The sequence below is a fragment of the Vidua chalybeata genome, chromosome 10 (genome assembly GCF_026979565.1).
Source record: "Vidua chalybeata isolate OUT-0048 chromosome 10, bVidCha1 merged haplotype, whole genome shotgun sequence".
NCBI lineage: Eukaryota > Metazoa > Chordata > Aves > Passeriformes > Viduidae > Vidua > Vidua chalybeata.
This window is the reverse complement of record NC_071539.1, coordinates 14,837,528-14,862,109: the sequence shown is the minus strand read 5'-3', so window position 1 is coordinate 14,862,109 and position 24,582 is coordinate 14,837,528. Positions and strand designations below refer to the sequence as shown.

The window sequence follows — 24,582 nt, the reverse complement described above, 5'->3', positions numbered from 1 at the left end:
CCTGGAGTTGTGGCAAGGCGCCCTGGTGTTCACCACGGATTGCAGGCAGTGTCCCACTGAGGTTTATGTAGTGTGAATGTTGGAGTGCTCAGTGCTTTGCAGGGCTAGATCCCAGCACTAACCACTGCTTGGCAATGATACTGCATCTCACTTAGAAATTAATGTTTCCAAAAATTGCATGTTGAAGTGTGAGGAGATTTTAATGCTGGAAAACCACTCAAACAGTGGATGTAGGTTGCTGGTCAGTGCTTATTCTATGCAAATGAAAACATCAAATGTATATAAACAGGTCCTGCTATTGTGAATTTTCACTCACTATTCCAGTGAAAAGAATTGCTAGGTATTTGATGTACCTTAAAGTGTTGTTTGTAATGTTTTAAGTGTGCCAGGCCTGGACACGTCACTCATGTCTGGAACCTCGTGTTGAATAGATCAGTAACTTACATGTGTCTGGAATTACAGCCTGCCTTATATCCTACCTGTTTATTGTTATTATCAGGTATTAGCAATTGAGGACGACACTTCTGCTGTCTGAAGATGGAGAACAACATAACTACTATATCTCGTGAAGAGCTTGAAGAGCTACGAGAAGCATTTGGCAAAATAGGTGTGTTTTAAATAAGGGCATCATAAAAATCCTGTTTAGGATTTGTGGAAGAAATCTTTATGGATCATGGTTTTGACAGGGCTGTGTTCTCCCTCTGTATTGCCAGTAATATCTAAAAAAATGTAAAAAGAATGTTTACATAGAGCCCTTTACTTTCACTGGAACTACGTGTGTTAATTTCTTTCAACTTCAGCACTGAAAACAGATACATTTTCTTGCAGGGTGGTAGCAGTTTCTTTGTTATTGTATATGCTACAAAGTGGGTCTCAAAATTCAGGTTTCTGAACTCCTTAATTTGGAAAAATGTTTGATTAAGCTTCAGGTGTTATATATTTTCATGTTAGATTACTGACACTTGGTTTTTGCTTTACTTGCATGCTTTGGTGAACTAATAATTTCCTTTATTCAATCAGATTTTATGTTTTAAGAAAACTAAACTTGGAGATTTTTTATCTTTTGTTAATAAGATCAGCTTTGTTATGCTAATGTTAATAAATAACAGTACAATTTTGTATGCTTGACAGGATGTTTACAGATTAATCAGAGCACACAGAAATTGTAAGAAATTATATAGCCATTAACCCTTTTTTCTAGATTGCACTGCTGTTGTGAATGTTCAGATCTGCTTTATTTCTTATTTACTGCCATTCTGAGTGGTGATTTGTAACTGTGCAGCTCAGGAAATCAAACAACCATGTTTGTGATCAGTCATCATGGGGGAACAGGATCATTTTAGGCAAGAAGTCTTAAATATTAGGAGTCTTTACTTGGTAAAGAAACTATTGGGAAGTTGTATGTTAGGGATTTGGAAGACTGTGAGTAGCATGGAGAAGTGAAGAGAGAATTATTCAGGTTCTGCCAATACAGGTATCATGTGATGCCCAGTAGAGAGTCAGGAAGATTAAAATAAAAAGAACTAACTTTACAATAAATAATAGAGGAATGAACCCATTGACTCAGGCTGTTGTTGAGATCAAAGAAAGAGTAGAAATTCTAAAGGGAGTAAGATACATCCATGGAAGATAATTCATGAGTTGCTGTTAAACAATCATCAAGACATCTATAGCTCAAGTAGTTCATATCCTGCAGGTGCTGGAATGATAGACCAAGGAGAAGAGCACTATATACATGTATCAGTCTGCTAAGAGATGTTAACATAGGTGTTGTCTCTGGTGTTGTCTGACAGCTTTTCTGTATGTTTGGTTTTCACCAATACTATCTGTAGTCCTTCTCCATTCTCTGCCTGCATGTTTTCATATTTCTGCTTGAAGAGTTGTCTATACTGCTTCTACTCACTGAAAAGCATTTTTTTCGTTGCACTTTCTGTAAAACATAAAAATTAAGCATCTCTAGTTTTAAAATTTTTTTTCACATTTCTAATGTCTTCATGGATAAAGTGCTTGCTGCTAAATTGGTAAACTGAGAGAAGGCATTTATTTAACTCTCAGCTTGTCATCATGGAAACTTACCCTCAGTGAAAGATGAACCTGGAGAAATAAAATAGCTGGTAATCTGAGTGAGCCCATGAGCATGTCCTCTGCTGGTTAGACCATCCCTGTTATTATGTATGGTCTTACATGTCTGCAAGCCAGTGGATGGATAAGTACATATGCAGACATTGAGTTTGTGTATTGATTTATGAACTTCTGATACTATCAAAACCACAATTTTTTTTACCCTGCATTTTTAGGCTTTTGTCTGCAGTGAAACATGGCTGCCTTATGAAGCTGTACAGAAGCTACATAGTGTAGTATAGATTACAAAAAAAAATACTGTATAGGAATTAATTATGGCTGGAGATGAAAGCATATTTCTTGTTTGCCCTTCTGTAATGAGAGGCATTCATCTACTCTGGTATTATTGACTGAGTTCTGATATGAAGAGATGTTTTTAACTAGTAAATGAAAAAAAAACCCAAAAGTGGGAGCACCTTGACAAATCAGAGAAGTGTCCACAGCATCTGCTTCTGTTTCTGATTCATTGTGATGTTCTATTAAATGTTGTAGAAATGTTTCATTCATAGAGCTGAGAAAATACTGTTAACTAGTATTTTTCAGGAGCTTTAATATCATCATAAAAGTTGCTGAAAACTGTTGTCGAACATGGAAAATATTAGCATTAAATATATAAAACTATGGACATTATATCCAGGTTTACTTGGGCAGGATATTTCTTTTGAACTTAAATTTGATTGGACGTGATCTATGCTGTGTATGAACTACAGCTTTTTTGCTTTTAAAAGAAGTACTTCTCTTCATTGTGTAGCCAAGGCACAGGTAAGGCTATTTTGCTGGACATGCTCAAATTCTGCTTCTATAAATATGTATATACATATTGTATACATAAATATGCATAGATTTTAAAAAATAGGAACAGGTAATGCGGTTGATTCATTTTTGTGTTCCTTTGGATAAAAACATGGGTGTGTAAAATGATTCTTTGTTATACTAGGATGAAGTCAAGACAGCTTTCTGCAAAGAGATTGGCCAAAGGTGAAAGTACAGGGGGTATTTTTGATTGTTTCTGTACTGCTGCATTATTCATCATGAATAACACAAATGATACTCAATTTATTTTATGTGATACAGCCTTTAATTTCTTTCCACAATATCAAACCTCTTGTTGAAAAAAAGCATTCTGATTCTTTGCTGTACATGACCATTCCTGCCATGTGGCCTTGGGAGCCAAGTGTAAGGGAAGGTGGCAGCTCAAATGGCTCCCAACGGAGCCAGTTAATAGATAAAAGAAGGTCATCTTTAATAAACAGATACAGATCATAAGAGACTTATTCTTCACAGGTAAGCCTGTTTAAAGAACAGAAAATGTTTATCAGATACTAGGATAAGAAATAAAATGCAGTCAGGCAGAGTTCTTGGGGTTTTTTTTTTGGGGGGGGGGGTTTTTGTTTTTTTTTTTTTTTTTCTAGGTTTTTCTTGTGGAAGTTTGCTCTTCTAATAACAACATGCATCAGATTTGATTGCAAATGGTTTAATATTGCAGGAAGCATATATTAATTGACATCCCTTTCATTTCAGTGTTTATAGATAATTTTGTCAGGAGTCTAAAAAAAAAAATCATAAGCTTCACTATTTGCAAATTTTCTATCTTGTTCTGTGCTCTGGGATCATAAGATAGTTTCTAAGAAAGCATATAACAAGATGGCACAAGTCCTAAATAGTTGTGCCTCTAACCCACAAACATTCCTTCATACTTCCTTATCTATATGAGAGAAACAAACACTCATCTAGAACTGTGTTTATCCTGCTTCATTTATTCTTAACAGTTTCCATACCTTAGTACATGAATATGCTTCAGTCTATATAACAACTTGTCCTTTCATTCTACAGATATTGACAACAGTGGGTATGTCAGTGATTACGAACTTCAAGACCTGTTTAAAGAAGCAAGTCTGCCCTTGCCTGGTTACAAAGTCCGGGAGATTGTAGAAAAAATCATTTTAGTGACAGATAGCAACAAGGATGGGAAAATCAACTTTGAAGAATTTGTCTCTGTAAGACCTTCCCTTTGGATGTTTCTCTACTGTCTGATATCTACTGAGAATTAGGTGGTACAACTAAGTACTATTTTTATATATAACTACTATTTTGAGTTTTCTGTGACAACCTAGAATATCCTATATAGTTATTTTCTAATTTGTATCTTTCACACTCCTATTTAATTTAATGGTTCTGATATCAACAGCATGTGAAAGAACAGTTGTTGCAATCAGTGTTGTCTTCTGTTTTCTCCAAAACGAGGGGAAGGACTACATATTGTAGGAACTGTTGGGTCAGCCCTCACTCTGACAGAAGAGCAGACAATTGGATACCAGCCTCTGAGTGCTCTTAGTAGTGCTTCACTATGCTTAATCTCTATACTAATGGCTGTTTATTACTGGGAATGAGGTACAAGTTTTCCCTTTCACTGAGCAGATTTGAAAGCTTTAGGCTTTTCTAATGAGAATCGCTCACTGGTGCGTTTTAAAAGAAACAAGAACTTAGCAGGCTGTTGGTTTGTGGGTGTTTGGGGATGATGATGTTTGCTTTGAAGTTAGAGTACTTCTGCTAATTGCAGAAGGTTGCCTGTTGAATTAGTTATTGATCTTTCTTTCTGAGATTCTGAACATGCAAGTATTTGCTTCCAGATATTAACTGTATCTTATACGTCATTGTCGTCTGAGACCTCTGCAGTATTTGGGCAAACTTAGGACATACTAACATATCCAATGTGATTTACATTGCAAGCAGGTGGAAAATGGTATTAGCTTGATAAGGAAGGGCATGTTTAACTGTCATGTCATAACCTTTTACATGCAAAGCACGTGGGAAAAATACACTATCATCATCAAAAATATGTATATCTTTAGTTGTGTTCTTCAGTTTACCAAAATATTGGTGGAAAATTTGTGTAGATATCTGTATATCTATATTTTTAGACAGCATGGCTTAATAGAGGTATTCACTGTGAAATAATGTTAGATATCCAATACAGATATTGATATCCAAACAGTAATTATTTTTTTAGAACAGAAGTCAATATAAATATCAAAGAAATTCAGTCAGATTAATTACTGACTCTAGACTACTTATATGAATTAACATTTATTTGAAGGTACAATTAATCACAAAATGCTTTCTATTTTTTTAATTTCAGATAATTCAGGAATTGAAAAGTAAAGATGTTAGCAAATCTTTCCGAAAATCAATAAACAAAAAGCAAGGTATTACAGCAATTGGAGGAACATCAGCAATATCTAGTGAGGGGACACAGCACTCTTATTCAGGTAAGAAATAATTAAGCATGGGCAAATTTTCCATGAGGAGGACTCTTTGAATTTGCACTACAGATAAAACAGAGCCTAACTGGAAACTGTTGCCAGTAAAAGCAAATTAACACAGCAAAAGCATGTGGAGATAGACAAAGTAAGTGTGGGTGATAGTTTATTAACTCTGTTCAGTTGTTGCTTAGTTTCACTCTTAGTTGCACTTGGAGGCAAGTTGGGCATCTGTGTGAGAGCAAAAGAGGAAAACAAGCACTGACATCTTGTGGGGGAGGAAATTACCCCTTTGGCTTACTTCTAGTAAAGCTAGTCAAGTTTTCTTTCAAACTTCTAGTCAAGTTTTTGCCCTAATTATATGCTAATGGAATCTTATTCCTATATTCAGATAAAAAATGAATGAATCCTCATTTTCATTTCCAGAGTGTTAACTAACATGAGCTAAAACCCCACTAACAAAACACCACATATCCTTTCTGGATGGACTGCCCTCCTCAGCTGTCTCTGTCATTATAGAATTGTTCACTTGTACATGGTTTTTGCATAGACTGTCTCACACTAAAGAAGCTGCTTTTAATATTTGATCTGTTTCTTTCTACCTCCCCCTGCTGTACGTAATTTAAGTTGGTAATTGTGCCTAATTGCATTGCAGCTCCTGGCCAGAGTGTGAACCACCTTCTAGGATCATATTGCAATGAGCAATATTGCAACTTTTTAAAATTACTTAAGTCTGGAATTTGTGTCGTTCCAGGCTGTGTTAAGGTTCTGTATATAAGGAAGATTTACTTTGATAACCAAAGGTCTCTTTCAGTAGGATTCCAGCACCAGCTATACCTGGTACATCCTCAAAGCAGGGGACATGCTCCATCCCAAAGGATGCCTGTAGGGCATCAGAGGTGATTCTTTAGATGCAGTTTTATTTTTGGTGGAGAGAAACAAACCCCACTAGAGCATGATTCACCTGGCCTGGCCTCACTGGACATCTCGTTTATGATGAAGTGAAGTGTGCTCTAGAATTTCACATTGTTTCCCATTGACAGTGAAAGAAGTGTAGTGAGTCAGGTGCTTCTTGAGGTGAGGTGAATACTGTCTGTACTGTTTGGGAATTTGGATACTGAGACTGATTGACTGTTATCCAAATAAGCTTTCTTAGATACATAGTAATAAATTATGCACTGAATATGAAAGAGAATTTAAAACTGAGATACTAAACTTTTTAAGTTTCTCAAAGCTAAAGACAGCTCAGATCAGTCTCAAAAGGCTGCCAGTCTCTGAAGTCCAGCAGAAGGCTGAATGAAACACTGCATTTTAAACAAACAGTGCATGTTGCATATTTCGGTTGAGACATTTTCCCCTCTTCTTTGTAATTGCTGAGAAACCGAATTTGAAGTCAGCCATGAGGATACCTTCCCTATGATGTTCCTGTGATATTCATGTTATCCTTCAGAAAATCACCAGATACTTAGAGGGTGCAATGGGAGAAAGGTCAACTTACCATTTTTTGTGTTCTTTCTTATTGGTCTGATTTTTTTAATGACTAACCTCTGTGAAACTAAGGGATTTTATTGCAGATGAACATGTTTGACCCAAGTATGCTGTTCATAGAAATGTTAATCTTTTATTTTAATGCTGTCTTTCTTTTCAGAGGAAGAAAAAGTTGCTTTTGTTAATTGGATAAATAAAGCTCTACAAGATGACCCAGACTGTAAGCACCTCCTACCCATGAACCCATCAGATGCCAGTCTGTTTAAATCCCTTGCAGATGGCATCCTTCTTTGGTGAGTCCAAGGCTATGAGAAAGAAAATAAATTGATCTCAAAGGTTAAATGCTGATCACAGTGACATGAATTAGCATATCAGGAACAGAAATCTGAATTAAATCCATGGCAAAACAGAGAGCATATAGTAGGTCCCTTAACTTCAGTCTGCTGTAACTTTCTAGTTAAAGTTGATTACTAGTACTTAGTCACACACCATGGTAACAAGGGATTAGCTGTTAGTATTGATGTGAATTAGTCTTTGAGATCCATGTAGATACAAGGTGCTACAGAAATGCAGTGCAGAAATATACTGATTATACTACAGTTTTTCAGTAGAGACCATTTAAGTTACTTTGGTTTACAGTTTTAATCTCAGTAACCTTCTTTGACAGTTACAGATGTGATCTATTAATTATAAAAGGAAGAAGCAATATATTATCTGGAGCATTCTAAATGAATGTGCAGTTATTTAATGGGGGAGAGGAGATTTAGAGGATGGTCTTTTTTTTTTTTAATCGTGTCAGAATTGTTTGCAGCTAGTTTAGTCTTAATAGTTTATAACCAAATAATATATTTTCTGAGAAATGGAAGTTTGAATAAACTCTTGACTTTTCTTTCTTAGCAAAATGATCAACTTTTCACAACCGGATACAATTGATGAAAGGGCTATTAATAAGAAAAAACTCACTCCTTTCACTATTTCTGTAAGTACTGCATGGATAGGAACTTGCCACAAATGAAAAAGTAAAGTATTTTTCTGTTTTAATGACAGTTCTCCTCGTGGAGAAAAAAAAAATTAAAAATTGTATGTAGTAAAAAAATCCTGAAGCATGAAATTGTATTTTCTAATAACTCTACTGCATTCTCCTATTTCTTAGATGATTTTCAGAAAAACTAGTTTTTTCTTGTTTTTCCTAATTCTTTCTCTATTAGCTATTTTTGTTTTGCCTTACTGAGTACCTGAAGAAAACAAGTTTAGACTTTGAGTGGATGGCCAGGTTGTATTTTAGCCATGCAGGAAGTATCTGCATGGCTGTATACTCTATGAAAGGATGATGCACTTTCGATACTGGAGAGCAGCATTGACAGAAGATCAGATCTATTTTAATTGTGTATGAAGTCATGGAAAAGTCTGACAGAAACAGTTTTTAAGAACTTAGTTTGGGTTTAAGGAAACAGGTCTAGAAAGGGAAGTAAATCCATAAGTTACTGACCCAATGAGAAAAAAACTGTGGATGAGAAACCTCTGTTAAATGACAGACTTTTCAAAATATGAAAAGTTGAACCACACTATGTCCTAAATCCTCCAAGTGGGTTTTGTAATCGCTACTTATTTAAAAAAGATTTGTCAGCAAAGATGATACTGCATGTGTTTATGTTGCCTCTGTAGATAGTGAAATATGACACAAGAAAATAGTAACACTGATGAGAGCTGCCAGCTATTTTTTCTTGGAATCTTTTTCAATATCTCTGACAATCACTAGCTTTACTTTGAGTGTCAGGGTTTTGAATTGTCATGATTTTCTTATGCTCTTCATTCAATTACAGTTTAACAATTGCTTGAATAAATGTGTAAGATTTAAGATGAGATGACAGTGATGTCAGTAGTATCCTGCACTGGACTCCATGCAGGAATTCCATAGGAACATATTTTTCAGGATCAAGCTTCTGATATTTATACAAATCAATGCAATGCATGTACAATGCATGCTAAGCAGCATTGTTTAATTTGTATAACTGATACTTATGAATTGCAAAAAATATTTTGATTAAAGTATTCCTCAGTAATCCCAGCTGCAGAAGGTGGTCCACAATTTTTTGGTGGCTCCATATTTAAACACTGTCATTGTTTTCATTAAATTTTGGTAAGATGCAAGGTAGTTCACAAAAAACCTCCAGTGCAGTTTTCCATTGGAAGCCATTGAACTAATGCCTTATTTCTTCCAAATTTTACTAAAATATACAATCTCCCAAGTTTGTTAAATGATGATATTCCAAATAGGAAAACCTAAACCTGGCTCTGAACTCAGCATCTGCCATTGGCTGCACGGTTGTCAATATCGGATCACAAGATTTGCAAGAAGGAAAACCACACTTGGTATTAGGACTCTTGTGGCAGATCATTAAAGTTGGCCTTTTTGCTGATATTGAGATCTCCAGAAATGAAGGTAAGAATAATGCCAGGTATAGCAATGCCAGCCACTTGGAATTAGCTCAGACCACAATAGCAGTGATTTCAGCTTTCTTCCAAACTTGCTTTTAGCTCTTATTGCCTTGCTAAATGAAGGGGAAGAGCTGGATCAGTTAATGAAGCTTTCCCCAGAAGATCTCTTGCTACGCTGGGTGAATTACCATCTGGCCAATGCAGGGTGGCAGAAAATCAGTAACTTCAGCCAAGACATTAAGGTATGTAGTTATTTCTTCTCATAATCGAACACAGTGGTATTAAAACACATAATGCATAGAAAAAAATTGTCAGATCAGAAGAGTTTAGATACAATAGTAATCTGCTTTGTCTGGCTGCAGGTTTATCCTGCAATTTCAACATTGAAAGAGCATTATTTTGATCTCTTCTATCCTATTCAGTTGCTCATCCCCTGTTATTATCATATCACAGTGCAAAGTGAACATTTCCAACAAGATGATAGTCAGGGAAGTTCTAATGTTGTAAGATGGCTATTAGAGTTATTTAGGAGAATTTGCATTACCTTACTAGCTGCCTAATAACTGCCAGTCACTGCTTTGCTGGTGTGTCAGCTGACTGCCACAGGGGCTGAAAGGTTCCTTGGGGCAGATGGCAGAGCTGCATCATTCTCTTCAGTCATTCCGCAAAGGCAGGCAGAGCAGTGCAATAGCCCAGCTGGCGAGAGAACAAAACTTTTTAAAACTGAAAGCAAAGGAGGAAGATTCCCTTAGGGTGGTTAGACCTCCTTTCATTGGAGAAAACCATGTCCTTAATTGTAAGTTACATATTTTCAAATGCTACTAAGAAGACTTACTAAAGTAGACTGTAACTAGCGTTTTACATGAAAACTGCTACTATGGTAAAAAAATTATATGGTGCTTAAGAGAAGTAGTAAATACTTCTAGAACTAGTAGGGGTTTATTTTTTCTTCTACTTCGTTACTGCAAAATGGAATCCTTTTTGTGGATGACTACATAAATTTACCCTGCATATCTTAATTACAACAGTCTCGTTAATATGCAGCAGAATAAATTTAACTAGCATTCTCCAGAATAATTAGCAGATATTCCTTTTCTCTGTCATCTGGCTAAGTTCTGTATGAAACAGGGCAGTAAAATGGCTGTATGACCTCATCCATGTTCACTGAAATTAGGGTGCTGTATTTTTGACTCCTATGGCTTTTGGATTGGACTATTAGAGTAATAAATGTCTAGGGAAGGCTATATACTTGCTGCTTTTTTTTCTTCTTTTTTTTTTTTTTTTTAATATTACACTGTTTGTCTTAGGACTCAAGAGCATACTACCATCTGTTAAATCAGATTGCACCCAAAGGAGATGACCTTGAACAATTGCCTATTAAAATTGACTTTACAGGATTTCATGTAAGTATCCAGAAATGTAAAAATAGTCTGGAATTATCTGAGACCTCTGTGTATGGATCCAACATTCTGGTTACTAGGTTGTCCCTGAATCCTCTTCTGTTTCCTAAGGTGTGCAAAAACTTAGCCAGATTCCTCAGTGTTACAAAAGCCTAAAAACTCAAAAACTTGAGTAAGTTCTACAATGCTGCTTAAACAGGATAATGCATCCTGCAGTCAAATGTTTGGAGCTGTTTCACTTGGAGTAGTGTATATTGATTTTCAGTTGGGTCATCCAACATGAATATTACAACATCTTGCTCAGTTCTCCTCTTCTGGAATTCAGACAAGGAAGAAGAATAGACTTCACAAACCGTTGATCCTTCCTCTAACCAAATAGCATTTAGAAAAAAACATGAGAGCCCTTCCATTAACCACAGCAAAGTGTGGCATCCATCGGGCTTTAAGTTGTAAAGGGACAGAGCATCTAAAACCAGCCTACACTGATGTGGAAACACTTGTCTAAGCTGCTTCGTAAAGCCTGTTGGAAGGACTATTCTGGGAGTGCATTTGATACAAAGTTGAACTGCATGCCTGAGATACTTGTGTATCAATCAGAATCTAAAGTAGAATCCTGTTACTCATTATTATCATGAAACCCATGTGCAAAATTGTTTCCTTACATGTTTTAGTTCTCTTAAATTCCTTGTTTGCTTTGTTTGCTCTTGTTTGGGATTTTTTGAGAGTGAGAAAGAGTAGAAGTAAATTTTTTCCATGTAATTTCCTATGAAGTTCATATGATCAAATTTTGTAATGAACTAGTATATTACTAATAAAGACAAATGAACAATGATTAAGTTGCCAGCTTATGATGATTAAGAGAAAAAAATATTGAAAGGACAGCAAGTTGGAAGCATTCAAAGTCTTACTGATGGTTTTGGGCATCATCTGGAATTACTTGAGAATATCAGTTTAAAGCAGTGATGTTGAACCTTTGGTACATGTAGGAGGATACACAATATGGGAATCAACAGCCTGGAAATGGAAATATAATCTCTGCACTCCTGGCTGCAGTTGCTGTGATTCATGAGGAATGCTGTGCTGACAGCCACAGAAGTGAAGGACAATAGAAGGGAGAGGGGAATTGTCACAGGCTGTAAGAGCTACCTCAGGCATTAGCAGAATGAGGGAGGAACTGATATGGGTCATTTGAAGATCTCCCTACCTGATGATTCAGTAAAATCTAGTACTAGACTTAACTGTAAATTAATTTTTGTTTATTTTTCTTTTTAGGATAAAAATGACTTGAGGAGGGCTGAATACATGCTCCAACAGGCAGATAAATTGGGCTGCAGACAGTTTGTAACTCCAGCTGATGTGGTTGCAGGAAACCCTAAGCTCAATTTGGCTTTTGTTGCAAATCTCTTTAACACATATCCAGCCCTGCACAAGCCTGACAATTCATCTTATGATCTCAATTTATTAGAAGGTACTCAATTTTCTGACTATACAGAAGAGAAAAATATTAGTAGTTTCTCCTTAGGTATTCCTTTTAGTTTGTGATGTAGGATCCCTGTGTGCTGGTGCCTGTTTTTACTTACTAGCAGCCAATATAAACCTTAGCAGAAAAACCCAGTAGTGTGTATATCATTCTCTTGTGTTACCCTGACCAAATGGTTATTCCTGAATAACCTCCTGTCATCCATTTGCAGGAGCAAGAACTGTCCTCCTGCTTTCCTTTCAGTTTCCCGTGCTTCTTTCCATGCTATTTAATATTTGAGCTGATGTACAAATTCTGGCTTTTCTTTGCAGTGCTATCTTAATGCAACTGTAATAGTCCTTAAAAGTATTTTTCACATAATGCATTTATATATATGCGTGTGTATGTTTGCTGCCTTTTAAAGAAGGAAACTATTTTTTTTAAAGGCTTCTGTATCAGCAGCCTATATTAATCTATTGCATCAACAGCCTGTATAGATCCTGTCATATCAGGGAATTTGGCCTTTAACTGTACGTTCAGATCTCTAATGCCAGAGATAAAGGGATAATTGGTAACAATCTTTGGCTGTTGCCCTTGCTGTGGACCAGCTAATCTGGGATAATGAAATGGCTCCTGCCAGTGTATTTCACAGTTGTTCACTGATCTCAAAGGAGTGTGAGAATCAGGGGTGCCGCACTCAGGAGTATCATCAGCAATGTTCACATAGTCCTCTGCACTGCCTTCTCGTGCCTTCCTCTTACTGTTCCTATCAGGTTTCCTTTCCATCTAGGTGAGTCTATCTTCCTTTGCTCCTGTTTTTTCATTATTTGTCTCTGCTGCTGCATCCCTGTGTCACAAATCTTGTATCCCTCAGAGCATTTCTGTTTCAGGCTTCTTGCTCTTCTAGCTTCAGCTGGGTGCCAGCTGTGATGTGATAGACGTTGTAGAGCACAGGACGTTGTCTTCCCTTTTCAGCTGTGATATTCCCACTCACTGCAGTCCCTGCTGGCCAGGACAAATGACTGAAGGAAAGGTCTGCTCTTCCTCTGCTTCAGTTTTGTTAAAAATGTATACAGGAAATGTATACAGGAGCTATGTGGAGGTGGAATATATTCAGTTCATCTTCTCTGCTCTGAAGATAAAATTGCTGGTGTGATTTGAAATACTGAAAACTTGGTTAAATTTGGAAGAGTTTTCAATGGCATAGGAAAAATGAGTTGAATTCATTTCTCTACTTTCCTGAAACATTTAGATGGAGATCAAAGTCTCAGCCAAACCAGTTTAAAAAGTTACAATCAGCTGAATGCTAGACTGTGATTTTGTAATGATAAATACTGGCCAAATTTAACTTACTATTTACAGTATATATTTTAGAGATGGATCATGCCAATGTTATCTGTTCAAAGAAAAGTAGATAACTCCTTTTTGCCCTCAGATAATAATTTCCATGGTGTCAAGTAGATCTAAACCATCAAAATAGTTATTTCAGCCCAAAAACAATGTTGTTAATGTTTTTTTTTCCTGTTAATGTATTATTTGTTTTCCATTAAGTCCTGTGTTTATACTGATGTTTTCTCAAGCTAGTGATATATGACATTGATTTCTTTATAGTTTCATCATAGATTGTCTGTTGAAATCTGACTCATAATTTATAATGCTTTCCTGTTTTGCTTCATGAAATGCAGATTTGACCCCTCCTAATGTAGGTACTGTATTTAGTACTTTTCTGTACTCCATAAGTGTTTATTCTGCAATTTTTTTGTTCTTTTTTTTCCCTATTGTTTAATCATCTCTGTCCTTTTCTGGTTGATTTTTGCATTGTTCTTACATTTTCCTATTGTTTTAATATGCCATCAAAAGTAAAAGAGAAGGAAAAAACCCCACAGCATATAAAACGAGGGCAAGAGTTGCAGTAAGTCAAATGCCATACAGGTATTTTGGAGGGTTTAGCCAGTAAGGGCTTTCCATGAACCAAGAAGTCAAGCTGTAGGCATGTGTGGGTGAGTAGAGCTTCCTGCAAGTTTTCATTTTCCTGCGTAAATTTGTCTTTTCAGGGACTGTCCCACCTGATCAGCCTGGTGTGGCTGTCCTCTTCAGTTTAAGACAGTTAATGCTGTGCATAAACTGACATCCGTCCTGATAATACGTCTGGTGATGTGCAGTGAAATATGGAGAGCATATGTCTCAGGAATACTGACATAGCACAATGAACATTGGATACTGTGTGGGGGTGGAGAGGGCAGTCCTGAGCTCAGTTATTGCACCACCTTTGCATGTTGCTGCTGATCTAAGGAAGCCCTTCACTTGTGGGGAAAGCAGCAGTTTGGAGTCAAAGTCACAAATAAAGCTGAGTTCTTGGGGGGAGGAAGAGGAGGGACTTGTGTCCCCCCACTTTTCCTCCAGTGTATATGCCCTGTGCTGTGCTTAGATTACTGGCAGCCTTCATGGCTGTCAGCACAAGAGGGTTAAGTACTCCCACTCAGGCTGGCTGAACTTCGGGTGCAACTGTATCTGGAGCTCATTTGTGTTTCAGAGATAATCTTAGATTTATTCAGAGTTCTTTGGATTCTTGCTTCCCTCCCTATGGCTACTCTCCACTCAGTTCCACAGTGTAATGATCTCAAAAAAGAGATGGCAATAAATATAAAGGATACTACCAAATTTGCTCCTCTCTCTTTTGTGTAGCTCTGCCCCCTTTCTGCAGTTTTCCAATGATTTTGGCTATCTGCTGCACCACTCAGCAGAAGATATGCTCCTGATAGGATCACAAGGTATATTTTGAATAAAAGAATAGAGAGAAAAAATTGGTCAGTTCTCAGCCATCTGGAAAACTTATGAACACTCATGTATTGCATGATAAAGGGATTTGTTTAGAGTGGCATATTAAATATAGTGTGCTGGGTTTAGTTCCTGGACTCCCACTTTCCAAAAGAGTCCTGCCCAGCCTGCATGCTCTTGCTCCTGCTTGGCTACTTTGGATTCTCCTGACAATATTAAGCAAGCATTTTAAAATCCTCAGTCTGAGTGCAGTTGCTGAGTATCTGGTTTTGTGGCTACACTGTTTAGTAAGAGTTCACTAAATAACCTTGGTACTCTCTTTGTAATGGACAAGTGTTCCTGAAAGCACTTTGCAGTCAGTATTTTAAGTACTGCAAATTAACTTAAAGCTCAGTAACTATAAAATCATTAAAAAAAGCACAAGGCACTTGCTTCAAAATACTCTAATCTCAAAGATATTCTTTAGAAACTTAAATTATATATCATTCTTGAGTTATGATTGTTTTTAAATGGAAAAACTGATATTTTTAATAACTTTGTCACAAAGTGTGATTGTTCTTTTACATTTTTATGTGGCAAGAAATACGTAAAACAAAGCTCTCTGATCTTGCAGAATAGTATTTTTCTTTGTTTCTTCTGTTTCATCAGTGTCTCTGTGGTTATTTTTACAAATAAATATTTGAAACAAATGCTAATTTGAATTGTATATGAAAAAATAATAATTTAGAAAATGTATCAGTAAGATGAATATCAACTATTTCATAATAATTGGAAATTAAAAGAATCTGGTAAGGTGGCTGAAAATTTAAAAATAAAACTTATTCTGTTAGAAACTGTAAACTACAACTGAAATTTCTGAAGTCCAGAGCTTTTTGTATAAAAGAGTAAGAGACCTAGATTAAAATGGTAGCTTCTGCCTAAAAATCAATGTTATGGCATAGGTCTAGGCATGAAAAGATAACGTTAAAGAGATTTTATTTCTAGTCTTACGATAAATCCATGTTTACACAGTAGCTTCATTTGACAGAAATATTCATTATTCTCTAGTTAGCCTAGAACTGCAGTACTAAATGAGACAGTAGTCATGCTATATAGACCTCATCAGACAAACAGGGTATTGTTACCCTCTAAGGAGCAAACGAAAACAGCAGAGAAAAATCTTGCTTAGATATTTGTGCTTCAGTCTGAAGAAATCTGCTCTTTCATTGTTTGGAGAGGTTTTCTCCTTCCTCAGTGTTTTCACTGTTTTCTTAACTGTAGATTATCAACCCAGGGGAACAAAGTGATGATGTTATTCCAAGCTCACATATTCAGGCTAAATATTTTCTCAAATGCTCCTCTTTGATGCAAGAGAAAACAGCTTATGCAGCACTGATTCACATGTAGATGGCTACAGAGATTTTAAAATTTAGGTAGTGTCATATAAAGAAAATTAATGAATTATTGCAAGCTGTAACTTTAAAGAGAAAGAGAGTTAGGTTAGGACTCATGATTGCAATAATAAAAGCAATATATATCAGGAAGGTGAAGGTTGGGATTTACTTCCTAATGAATTTTCTGCAGTTCTTGTAAGTAGAATTGCTGGTTAAAATTGTGAGGATAACTGGCCCCCTTGGCAGTATAAATAGCTTCACAAAGTTAACCAATATAACACTGCCTCTCCATGTTTTCAGTGCAAAGAACTAAAATAATGAAATCTGTTGCTTTGAGGAGGCCCTTTGCAAATTAGCACTTTCAAATTCTGTGAGGGGAGAATAGAGTTGTAGTGCCTCGTGTTAGTACTGACTTTTAATTGAAAGATGTTATTTCTCTCAAACTGTTGAATGCAGTTTCCACTCATTTTAGGTTCAGGAAAATATTATTAATCGTCTCCATTATATATTAATTATGTGAAATATAAGAAAAATTTATTTCTGTATTTCATCAAATTGTATTTACTCAGATAAATATAGTCTAATAATACTACTCCCTGTAGTCACCCTGCCCTGTGCCCAGAACTTAGTGAATCTGAATTGCATAGGATTGCCTTGTAGTATAGACTACTGTTTGGGAAACTATGAACTCTTTTTGGGAGGGGGTGGTGAGAGATATGAGAAGCATTTAAACACTGCTTATTAAAGTGTTTTCTCCAATAACTTAAATAGAATTGTGTTTGTCACCATAGGAGAAAGTAAGGAAGAAAGGACTTTCAGAAACTGGATGAATTCACTGGGTGTAAGCCCATATGTTAATCATTTATACAGGTAAGATTTTTTAAAAATAATTATTTGACTTCCCTTGGGTAACAGGGGAAGAAAGAAGGAAAGAAGAGGTAGAATTTCTATTTTTACTAGAGTAGTGATTTCCAGGTTTCCTCTTCAAAACTGGTCTGTAGGAACACATTAAGCAGTATCTGACTTAAATATTCTAGTCATAATCTAGATAGACTAGAAAACCTAAGAAGGTTTAAATCTTCCCCCCTCACTCACTTGTACATTGAATTACATTTTTTTTAAAGTTGAGATAATTGTGTTTTATGATGCATCATTTTTATTTTTTCAGTAGACTGTAAGAAGCTCTGCAGTATAGTATTCCCTCAGATGAAGGGCTTTATAACAAGCTTTTTAGATGCTTCTGGTCACTTTGAAATTATGCCAGAAGCTGATTCAAATCCTGTCAATAAAAGATGAGATTGAGGGAGCAAATGCGAACACCTGCTTTTATGTTTATTTACTAATTGGTTTCATTATTTCTGTTTTTTGACCTCTGTAAAGTGATCTGTAGGTAGCTTAGTGTGGAGAATTTAATTTGTTAAGTAGCTGATGGGGATTATCAGTATTGCAACATATAATGGGAAAATAATACTTTTCCTACTGTTCTTCTTTTGCAAGATAAGTTCATTGGTTTTGATTATTCTTTAGCAAAATACATCTGTAGGCATCTGCTGATAAAGCATGAGTATTTAACATTTGGGAAAGTCCTTAGAGAACTAAAGCTAGATAAATTAATAATAATAATACTAACTTAAATAAATTAAATTATTAAATAAATAATAACTTAAATTATTAAATAAATAATAACTTAAATTAAAACTCTTTTAGCAGCTATTTTGTCTATGCCTGCCTTATGGAAGTAATTATTTAATTGAAGCCAGTGACTGAGCTTGCTTCACTAAGATTTGTGAAACGTTTGAAATTAAATGCAGAATTTGGTGTATATAATTGCAGGAATCAAGCAATCAAATATAGGCCAGTTTCTTTACAGAACAGCACCAGTTTTTATTTAAGTGTCTGGAATTTTTCAGCAACTTAATTACACTGTGAAAAGTCTCAAGTACTTACTTTGATTGTCAATCTGTGCTTTTATGCTTAAACCCATTGTTTTGCTCTTGGTTTAGTGACCTGTGTGATGCTTTAATCATCTTCCAACTGTACGACATGACGCGTGTTCCGGTTGACTGGAGCCACGTCAACAAACCCCCTTACTCACTACTCGGTGGCAACATGAAAAAGGTGTGTGCATGCTCTGGGAGACAGCCCGGCTTCACTGGCTCCCGCTGTGCTCATGGCAGTCTGTGCTGTCGAGATTTCTGTGCTACTGTGACAGCCCTGGGAGAAAAAAAAAGGAAAATATATTTGTCAGATGTTATCCCAAAGAATAAATCGCAGCTATAGCACATATCACCTAGTTTCTACGTGTGAACACCTTTTAGCAATATTTCATTTATGGCCTGATTTGGCTCTAGAAGTGGAAGCTTCAGGCCTGACATGGCTGTTGTTGCTGGATGCTCCTATACTGTGAGGCATTTCCTCCCAGAGCAGTTTTATATGCTGCCCAGAGGATTTGGGCAAGACTTGCAGAATCCAAGCTTTCACATAGTTTTGTGATTGTTGTGAAGCCTGAAATGTAGAGGATAAAAATTACTGCCTGTTTAAGAAGAACACATTTCAATATCTTTAGAAGTACAGTTTTGATATAAATATATTTTATTCACTGCCTTAGTGGAAACTTGGCTTTCTCAAATGTGGAAAAAATTATCATTGGAATCTTGCATAATTGCATTTATAGTAAAAACTGTGTTATTTTAATCACAGTGTAGCTAGACTGGAAATCTTTTCTAGCTTCAGATCTCACTGTAGGTAACAGTAATCCAAAGTAATTTAAAATACACGTAGATTATTGGTCTGTATTGCAGAAATATTAATATGTTTTCATTATTTGCACACAAAATTTATTTTTAGATTGAGAATTGCAATTATGCAGTAGAACTTGGGAAGACAAAAGCCAAATTCTCACTGGTTGGTATTGCTGGACACGATCTAAATGAGGGTAATCCAACTCTGACTTTGGCTTTGGTATGGCAGCTGATGAGGAGGTAAGTTAGGCAGTGTAAGATAAATGTGAATATGTGTCTGTGCATGTGTGTCTGTAAATCGAGGCAAATTAAGGGTAGTGTTTAGGTCACCCAACTGGTATTGTAGAGAGCAATCTCTAAATATCCCTGTTCTCAAAGATAAAATTGTATATGTGTTTTGTAATTTTATATACTGTGCAGTGATTGAAACCACAATTTATAGTGACAATTAAAACCTTATAAATTAGAAACTGTGACTAAAATTATAAATCCTATAGCAAGTCAAAGGACCTCAACTTATGTATCTTTCTGTAAGTAGAGATTAATTTAAATATTTGTACAACCCAGGGAAGTAGTGATACATACACTATAGAAGTTAAAAGGGTAAAAAATTGTAGGCCATCACATCTATAGTTACATAAGTATCATCAAATCAAAATCTTGTTACTGTATTGAGGAAGTAAAAAATTATTATAAAGTGATTTCATGAAAGATTGTTTTATTGCAAATGTTACAGTGAATATTATGAGATATTGTAAGAGAAGTTGAGTTCTACCTCTCATTTTAACTTGGGCTCTTGTTGTCTTTATTGAAGGTATACTTTGAATGTACTATCTGACCTTGGAGAGGGCGAAAAAGTAAATGATGAAATTATTATTAAGTGGGTGAATCAGACACTTGCAAAAGCAAATAAGAAAACTTCAATTATAAGTTTCAAGGTAATCAATTTTATTTACTTTTCTTTCCACATATAATAAGACCTAGGATTTTTAACCTGATCTGTTAACGATTTGGTTTTAACAGCGTCTCTCCCATCGACTAGCAGAATTGGTTATGGAAATATTTCTGGTAGTCTCTGAATCTTTAAAAGTATTTTACAAATATATTGACAAATAAAAGAATTTATAGTAGCTGCAATAAGATACAATAAGCCCAAAAACAAAGAAAAGAAAAAGAACTTTAAACTTTCAAAGGGGCTTCTATCTGAAATTACCAGTCTTTGGACCTGCCATGTGGTATATTTTCCAAGTTTTTGGATATAGGCACTCTCATGCTTGTACAAACGTGAAGAATTATTTTGGAAATACCGGGGGCAGATGACCACTTCTCCTAGGAGCTGTTTAAAAGGATGTTCTCAGTGTGACAGAGCCTGGAGAGGGAGCCCAGGGTAACCAGCGACACCTTGTGTCATCCTTGGCACTGCTGATGTGCAGCAGGCCGGGGTAAAACAGGAGCTGTTCCTGTTCAGCATATAAGAACACATTGACAAAGGAAGCTTTCCTTCCACATTATTTAAGTGTTCAAAACGAAACAAGCCATATGTATGTCAGGTGTGTTATTCTGTGTGAATCTCTTGCTCAAGAAATGGCTGATTAATAATTGCACACAAATGGAACATTCTTGTACAGGTTCATTTTATAACCTGAAACAGTTATGTCTCTGATTCAAAACAGGAGAACCTAGCAAGTATTCACTATGTTATGAATTTTAATTAGGTAAGCGTTATTAATCAAAAAATTAAGTAGAAATATTTCATTTTCTTTTTAGAAGGTAACTCAAGCCTTCATTTTCTTATGAGATGTTGTTGCTTCTCTTCTACATAAATTGTTATAATGGTGGTATTTAATAAATTGAAAGTATAACAAGAATCTGTCACAGTATCTTGCCTTTGGTATGCCTGTGTTTTTGGGGGGACATTGGTCATGTTTTTAAGGTTATTGAAATGGCATTTTTAAGATAATTCAACTGATGGTTGACCAACAAAGATAAGGAGGTACTGATGTAAAATGATACTCTTCAGTATTCATTTTTTACTACTAATTTTTTACAACATTCACATAAATATTGCCTTTCACTGTTTGGGTTTTGGGATTACTATGGCAAGCAGACCGTAGAGAATGCAGAAGTGCCTTATATTTCACTGTGGACCATGAAAGCCAAGTTCTGTTGTATTGCCATTGTTCAAACAGTAAAAATTATAAAGGTGTGTCTTATGGTCTTGGGGACTCCATGCATTTAATGCCTTGAAGCAGAATTATATTAGTATTATTAGATGTATAATTAGTGATGGTTCTGTGGGACTTCTCTGAATTGGCAGTCATAGTTCTGAGCTGGTGACAAAGACAGCTGTCCCCATGGCTGTGCTCAGCCACTGCAGGGCCTGAGCCAGCCTCACGGGCACCGGCTGCGCTTGCTTCAGCATCAGCAGCTCCTTCTCTGCCCAGACAGTTGGGATGGAATGATTGCAGCAAGAGGACTTGCTCTTTTAAGAATCTCTGTGTATTAAATATGAAACACAGACTGCTCATGCTAGCTCAGAATACCATCTGAGTTGAAATATTATAGAAAGACTGAGCCATAAACTACTGGAGAAAATAGTTCCATGGCAAGAAAACAAGGAAAATATATGTATATATTAAAATATATTCCTGTAAGGATCTTTTTTGTTGTCTTGAAAGTCTGGTCCTTGACCTTCTGTCAAAATTCCCTTCCTTCCTTAGGGCTTAAGGAGGGAAGTTTGTTTTAATAAATTTAAACCTTTTGTGCAATAATGATACCAGCACAGTGAACATTAGAATACCAATTGCTTCAGTCTTTCAGTATACATGCAAGATGTGCTGTAGGGTTTTTTGCATTTTGAAGATGGAATAATCAAAGCAGATTCCTTAAACTAATCCTGAGTCTTTTTCTTTTAGGACAGATCAATTAGCACTAGCTTACCTGTCCTAGATTTAATAGATGCCATTGCACCAAAAGCAGTTCGTCCAGAAATGGTCAAGAGAGAAGACCTTTCTGACCAAGACAAATTGAACAATGCCAAGTAAGTTTTAAATGAATGCTTCATTTTTTCCTGAAATGCAGGAAATGCATGAATTCACAGTGTAATGCATGATTTACTGATTTATTAGGAGAAAGCTAACACAAATAGTAATAGATTTTTTTAAATAGAATATAAGTTCTAATATTCTTTTTCTAGTGTATCTAAAATATGAAGTCAAATTCACAGCTGATATGACCTACCACCACTGCACTGTAATTTGTTTCTTAATAGTTTACCATACCTCATACTGTTTTTGACCAAAATAAATGCTTTGATAACCAGTAGTAAAACATCTGCCAGTACATGCTTTCTCCACAATAATGTCCATTTTCTAATAGAGCCTAAGTACTGTTAAATAGGCATATAATGCTATTGAATGCTATTGAAATCTGGTTTTGTTGTTGTGAATTTTGGCATATTAGTAGAAGCCAGAAAAAAACAGTATTTGTTTTCTCTTGTTTTCCAAGGTATGCCATTTCAGTTGCTCGAAAAATTGGTGCTCGTATTTATGCTCTCCCAGATGATCTGGTTGAAGTGAAGCCAAAAATGGTGATGACAGTGTTTGCATGTTTGATGGGAAGAGGACTGAACAGAATAAAATAATACAGACATGAAATATAACTTTCTGCCATGTTAAGCACAATGAATGCCTCACAGTTTACAGAGTTCTGAAACTTAGTATGAGAAAAATTGTATGCACAAATATCAATTATCTTTTAATAATGTGTTTATATTAGTTCATTTTCTTCAGTTTCATAACACGTGAATTATTTATGGCTAATACAGTTTTCAGAACATGTTCATTAACAAATCAGTATCACAGATTTGTATTGCTTGGAAAAACCCATATGAATCAAGCTTCATTTGTATTAGTTTCCATAGCACTGTAAGAGCCTGCATTATTTTATATATGTTGTTTCAGGACCAGTTATGAAACACTGTTTGATTTTTGTGGGTGTTACTTATATGTAGTCATACAAGTCTCAAGGTGCATTCCAATCCTGTTGGATTGGACTCCAAACTGCACAGAAGTTATCATCCTTGCCTTATTCTTGGAGAGCTTAACTCTTGTTGGAGCCAGTGAGAGTCTTGCCATTGACATCAGAGCAAGTAAAGGCCTATGATAATGTCTGGTAACTAATGAATATTGATTAAACTGATGAAACTTTTTTGTGGGAATTATTTTAAATATATGTAGTAGTTTTGTTCTGTTACTTAGCAGAAACTTTTACAAACCATGTTGTATGAAAAAAACAGCAATATAAAGCAGAAATGTCCTGTCATTATTAGGTCTGCATATGTGCTAAGTTTTGCGGTTGGACTAAACAGCTGTTGATTGAGTTTTTTTTAATCTTTTCATAAAATATTGTATTAAGAAAACAATAAAGAGCTGGCTAGTCCACTATGGAATTTCTTATTACGGTATTGTATTTCCTTATATATCATTCCTTTGATTTTTCTAAAGTGTGTATCATGTGTGCAGAGGTTTTGTGTAGAAAGACTGGTGCATTATCTGGATGAGATGAAATATGTCTTTTTCTCTTGGTAATTTTAAAGTAACTATTTGTACTTCTTTTTCATCAGCTGTAAATTTTCACTTATCAAGCTGGAGCTGGACATTTAATAAAGTTGTTACCAAAAGCCAAACAATAAGAAAACTAAATCAAAATTAAAGATATTATTTTTTTAAGTATGAAGCTTCTACTTTCTCTCAGGTCCTGAAGCCAGTCCTAAGTGTGGCAGAACAGGAGAATCCTGATGAGCAAGCAGTTGGACTAAGTTTTACATCTTCACTATCTTGCACACAATAATAGCAATACTAAGGGATGCATCCATCCAGTTTCTATGATATAATGGGATAATGGAGACTGAAGGGAATTAAATGCTCGGATTTGAAGCCATTAGCCTCTGCCTATTTACTGGTTTGCATTGTTGGGACAAGACTTGGTTTCTATTCCCAGTCCAAGATGATGATAGAGATTTGTACAGAATTTGAATTCTGGAGACAACTCGGTCCAAGTCCTCATTCAGGAGAGGCTAAATGGAGACTGACTTAGTCTCTATACCATAAGAAAAAATTATCTCTTATTAAATTATAGAATCCTCAAGTACTGTATTTACCTGCCAGACACTTGGTACCTTACTCCATAAAAGCCACTATTTCCTCTTTTATAGACTATTACTGTAAGTGTCCAGAGTTACTGCAGAGTTGCTTTGAGGAAATTTTCATGGGCAACCCTCTGATGCTGTGATGAGCAGGGCCGTAGTTACTGTAGCAGCTGGAAGAAAACAGATTTAAGGGCTGCCCAGAAGCTGCTGCAGCGCGCTCTCCCTCTCCGGCAGCCTGCGGCTCCCTGCCCGGCTGTGGGCAGGGCAGGGCCACGCTCGGAGCAGCGGCGGCGCCTTCGGGCCGCGGCCCCCGCGCTCCGCCCGCCTGCGCTGCCCCGGCGGCGGGGCCGGAGCCTGCGCACTGCGGCGGGGAG

The 24,582-nt window shown here is 36.1% G+C and overlaps 1 protein-coding gene and 1 long non-coding RNA gene across 2 annotated transcripts; one reads left to right on the top strand and one right to left on the bottom strand.

Annotated features, from left to right (window-relative positions):
* The first annotated feature begins 374 nt into the window (after positions 1–374).
* PLS1 (plastin 1) lies at positions 375–23,922 on the top strand. The gene is made up of 15 exons (XM_053951393.1): positions 375–607; positions 3,955–4,118; positions 5,261–5,390; positions 7,030–7,162; positions 7,767–7,848; positions 9,147–9,312; positions 9,408–9,550; positions 10,616–10,711; positions 11,981–12,176; positions 17,110–17,188; positions 18,322–18,436; positions 19,166–19,299; positions 19,874–19,997; positions 21,975–22,099; positions 22,567–23,922. The coding sequence occupies exons 1-15, from the start codon at positions 538–540 to the stop codon at positions 22,700–22,702; spliced, it is 1,893 nt and encodes a 630-aa protein (XP_053807368.1). The 5' UTR covers positions 375–537; the 3' UTR covers positions 22,703–23,922.
* On the bottom strand, positions 1,354–18,393 carry LOC128792733 (uncharacterized). Its single transcript, XR_008432534.1, has 2 exons — positions 18,266–18,393; positions 1,354–1,930 (listed from the first exon to the last, which is right to left on the bottom strand). It is a non-coding gene; the product is annotated as an uncharacterized LOC128792733 (long non-coding RNA).
* Positions 23,923–24,582: the final 660 nt, after the last annotated feature.

Bases quoted from the DNA above. Each gene is read 5' to 3' on its own strand.
- PLS1 (XM_053951393.1), top strand. From the start codon at position 538: ATGGAGAACAACATAACTACTATATCTCGTGAAGAGCTTGAAGAGCTA. The intron at 7,163-7,766 runs GTGAGTCCAAGG...TTTCTTTCTTAG, and splicing joins GCAGATGGCATCCTTCTTTG to CAAAATGATCAACTTTTCAC. The intron at 22,100-22,566 runs GTAAGTTTTAAA...TTGTTTTCCAAG, and splicing joins GACAAATTGAACAATGCCAA to GTATGCCATTTCAGTTGCTC.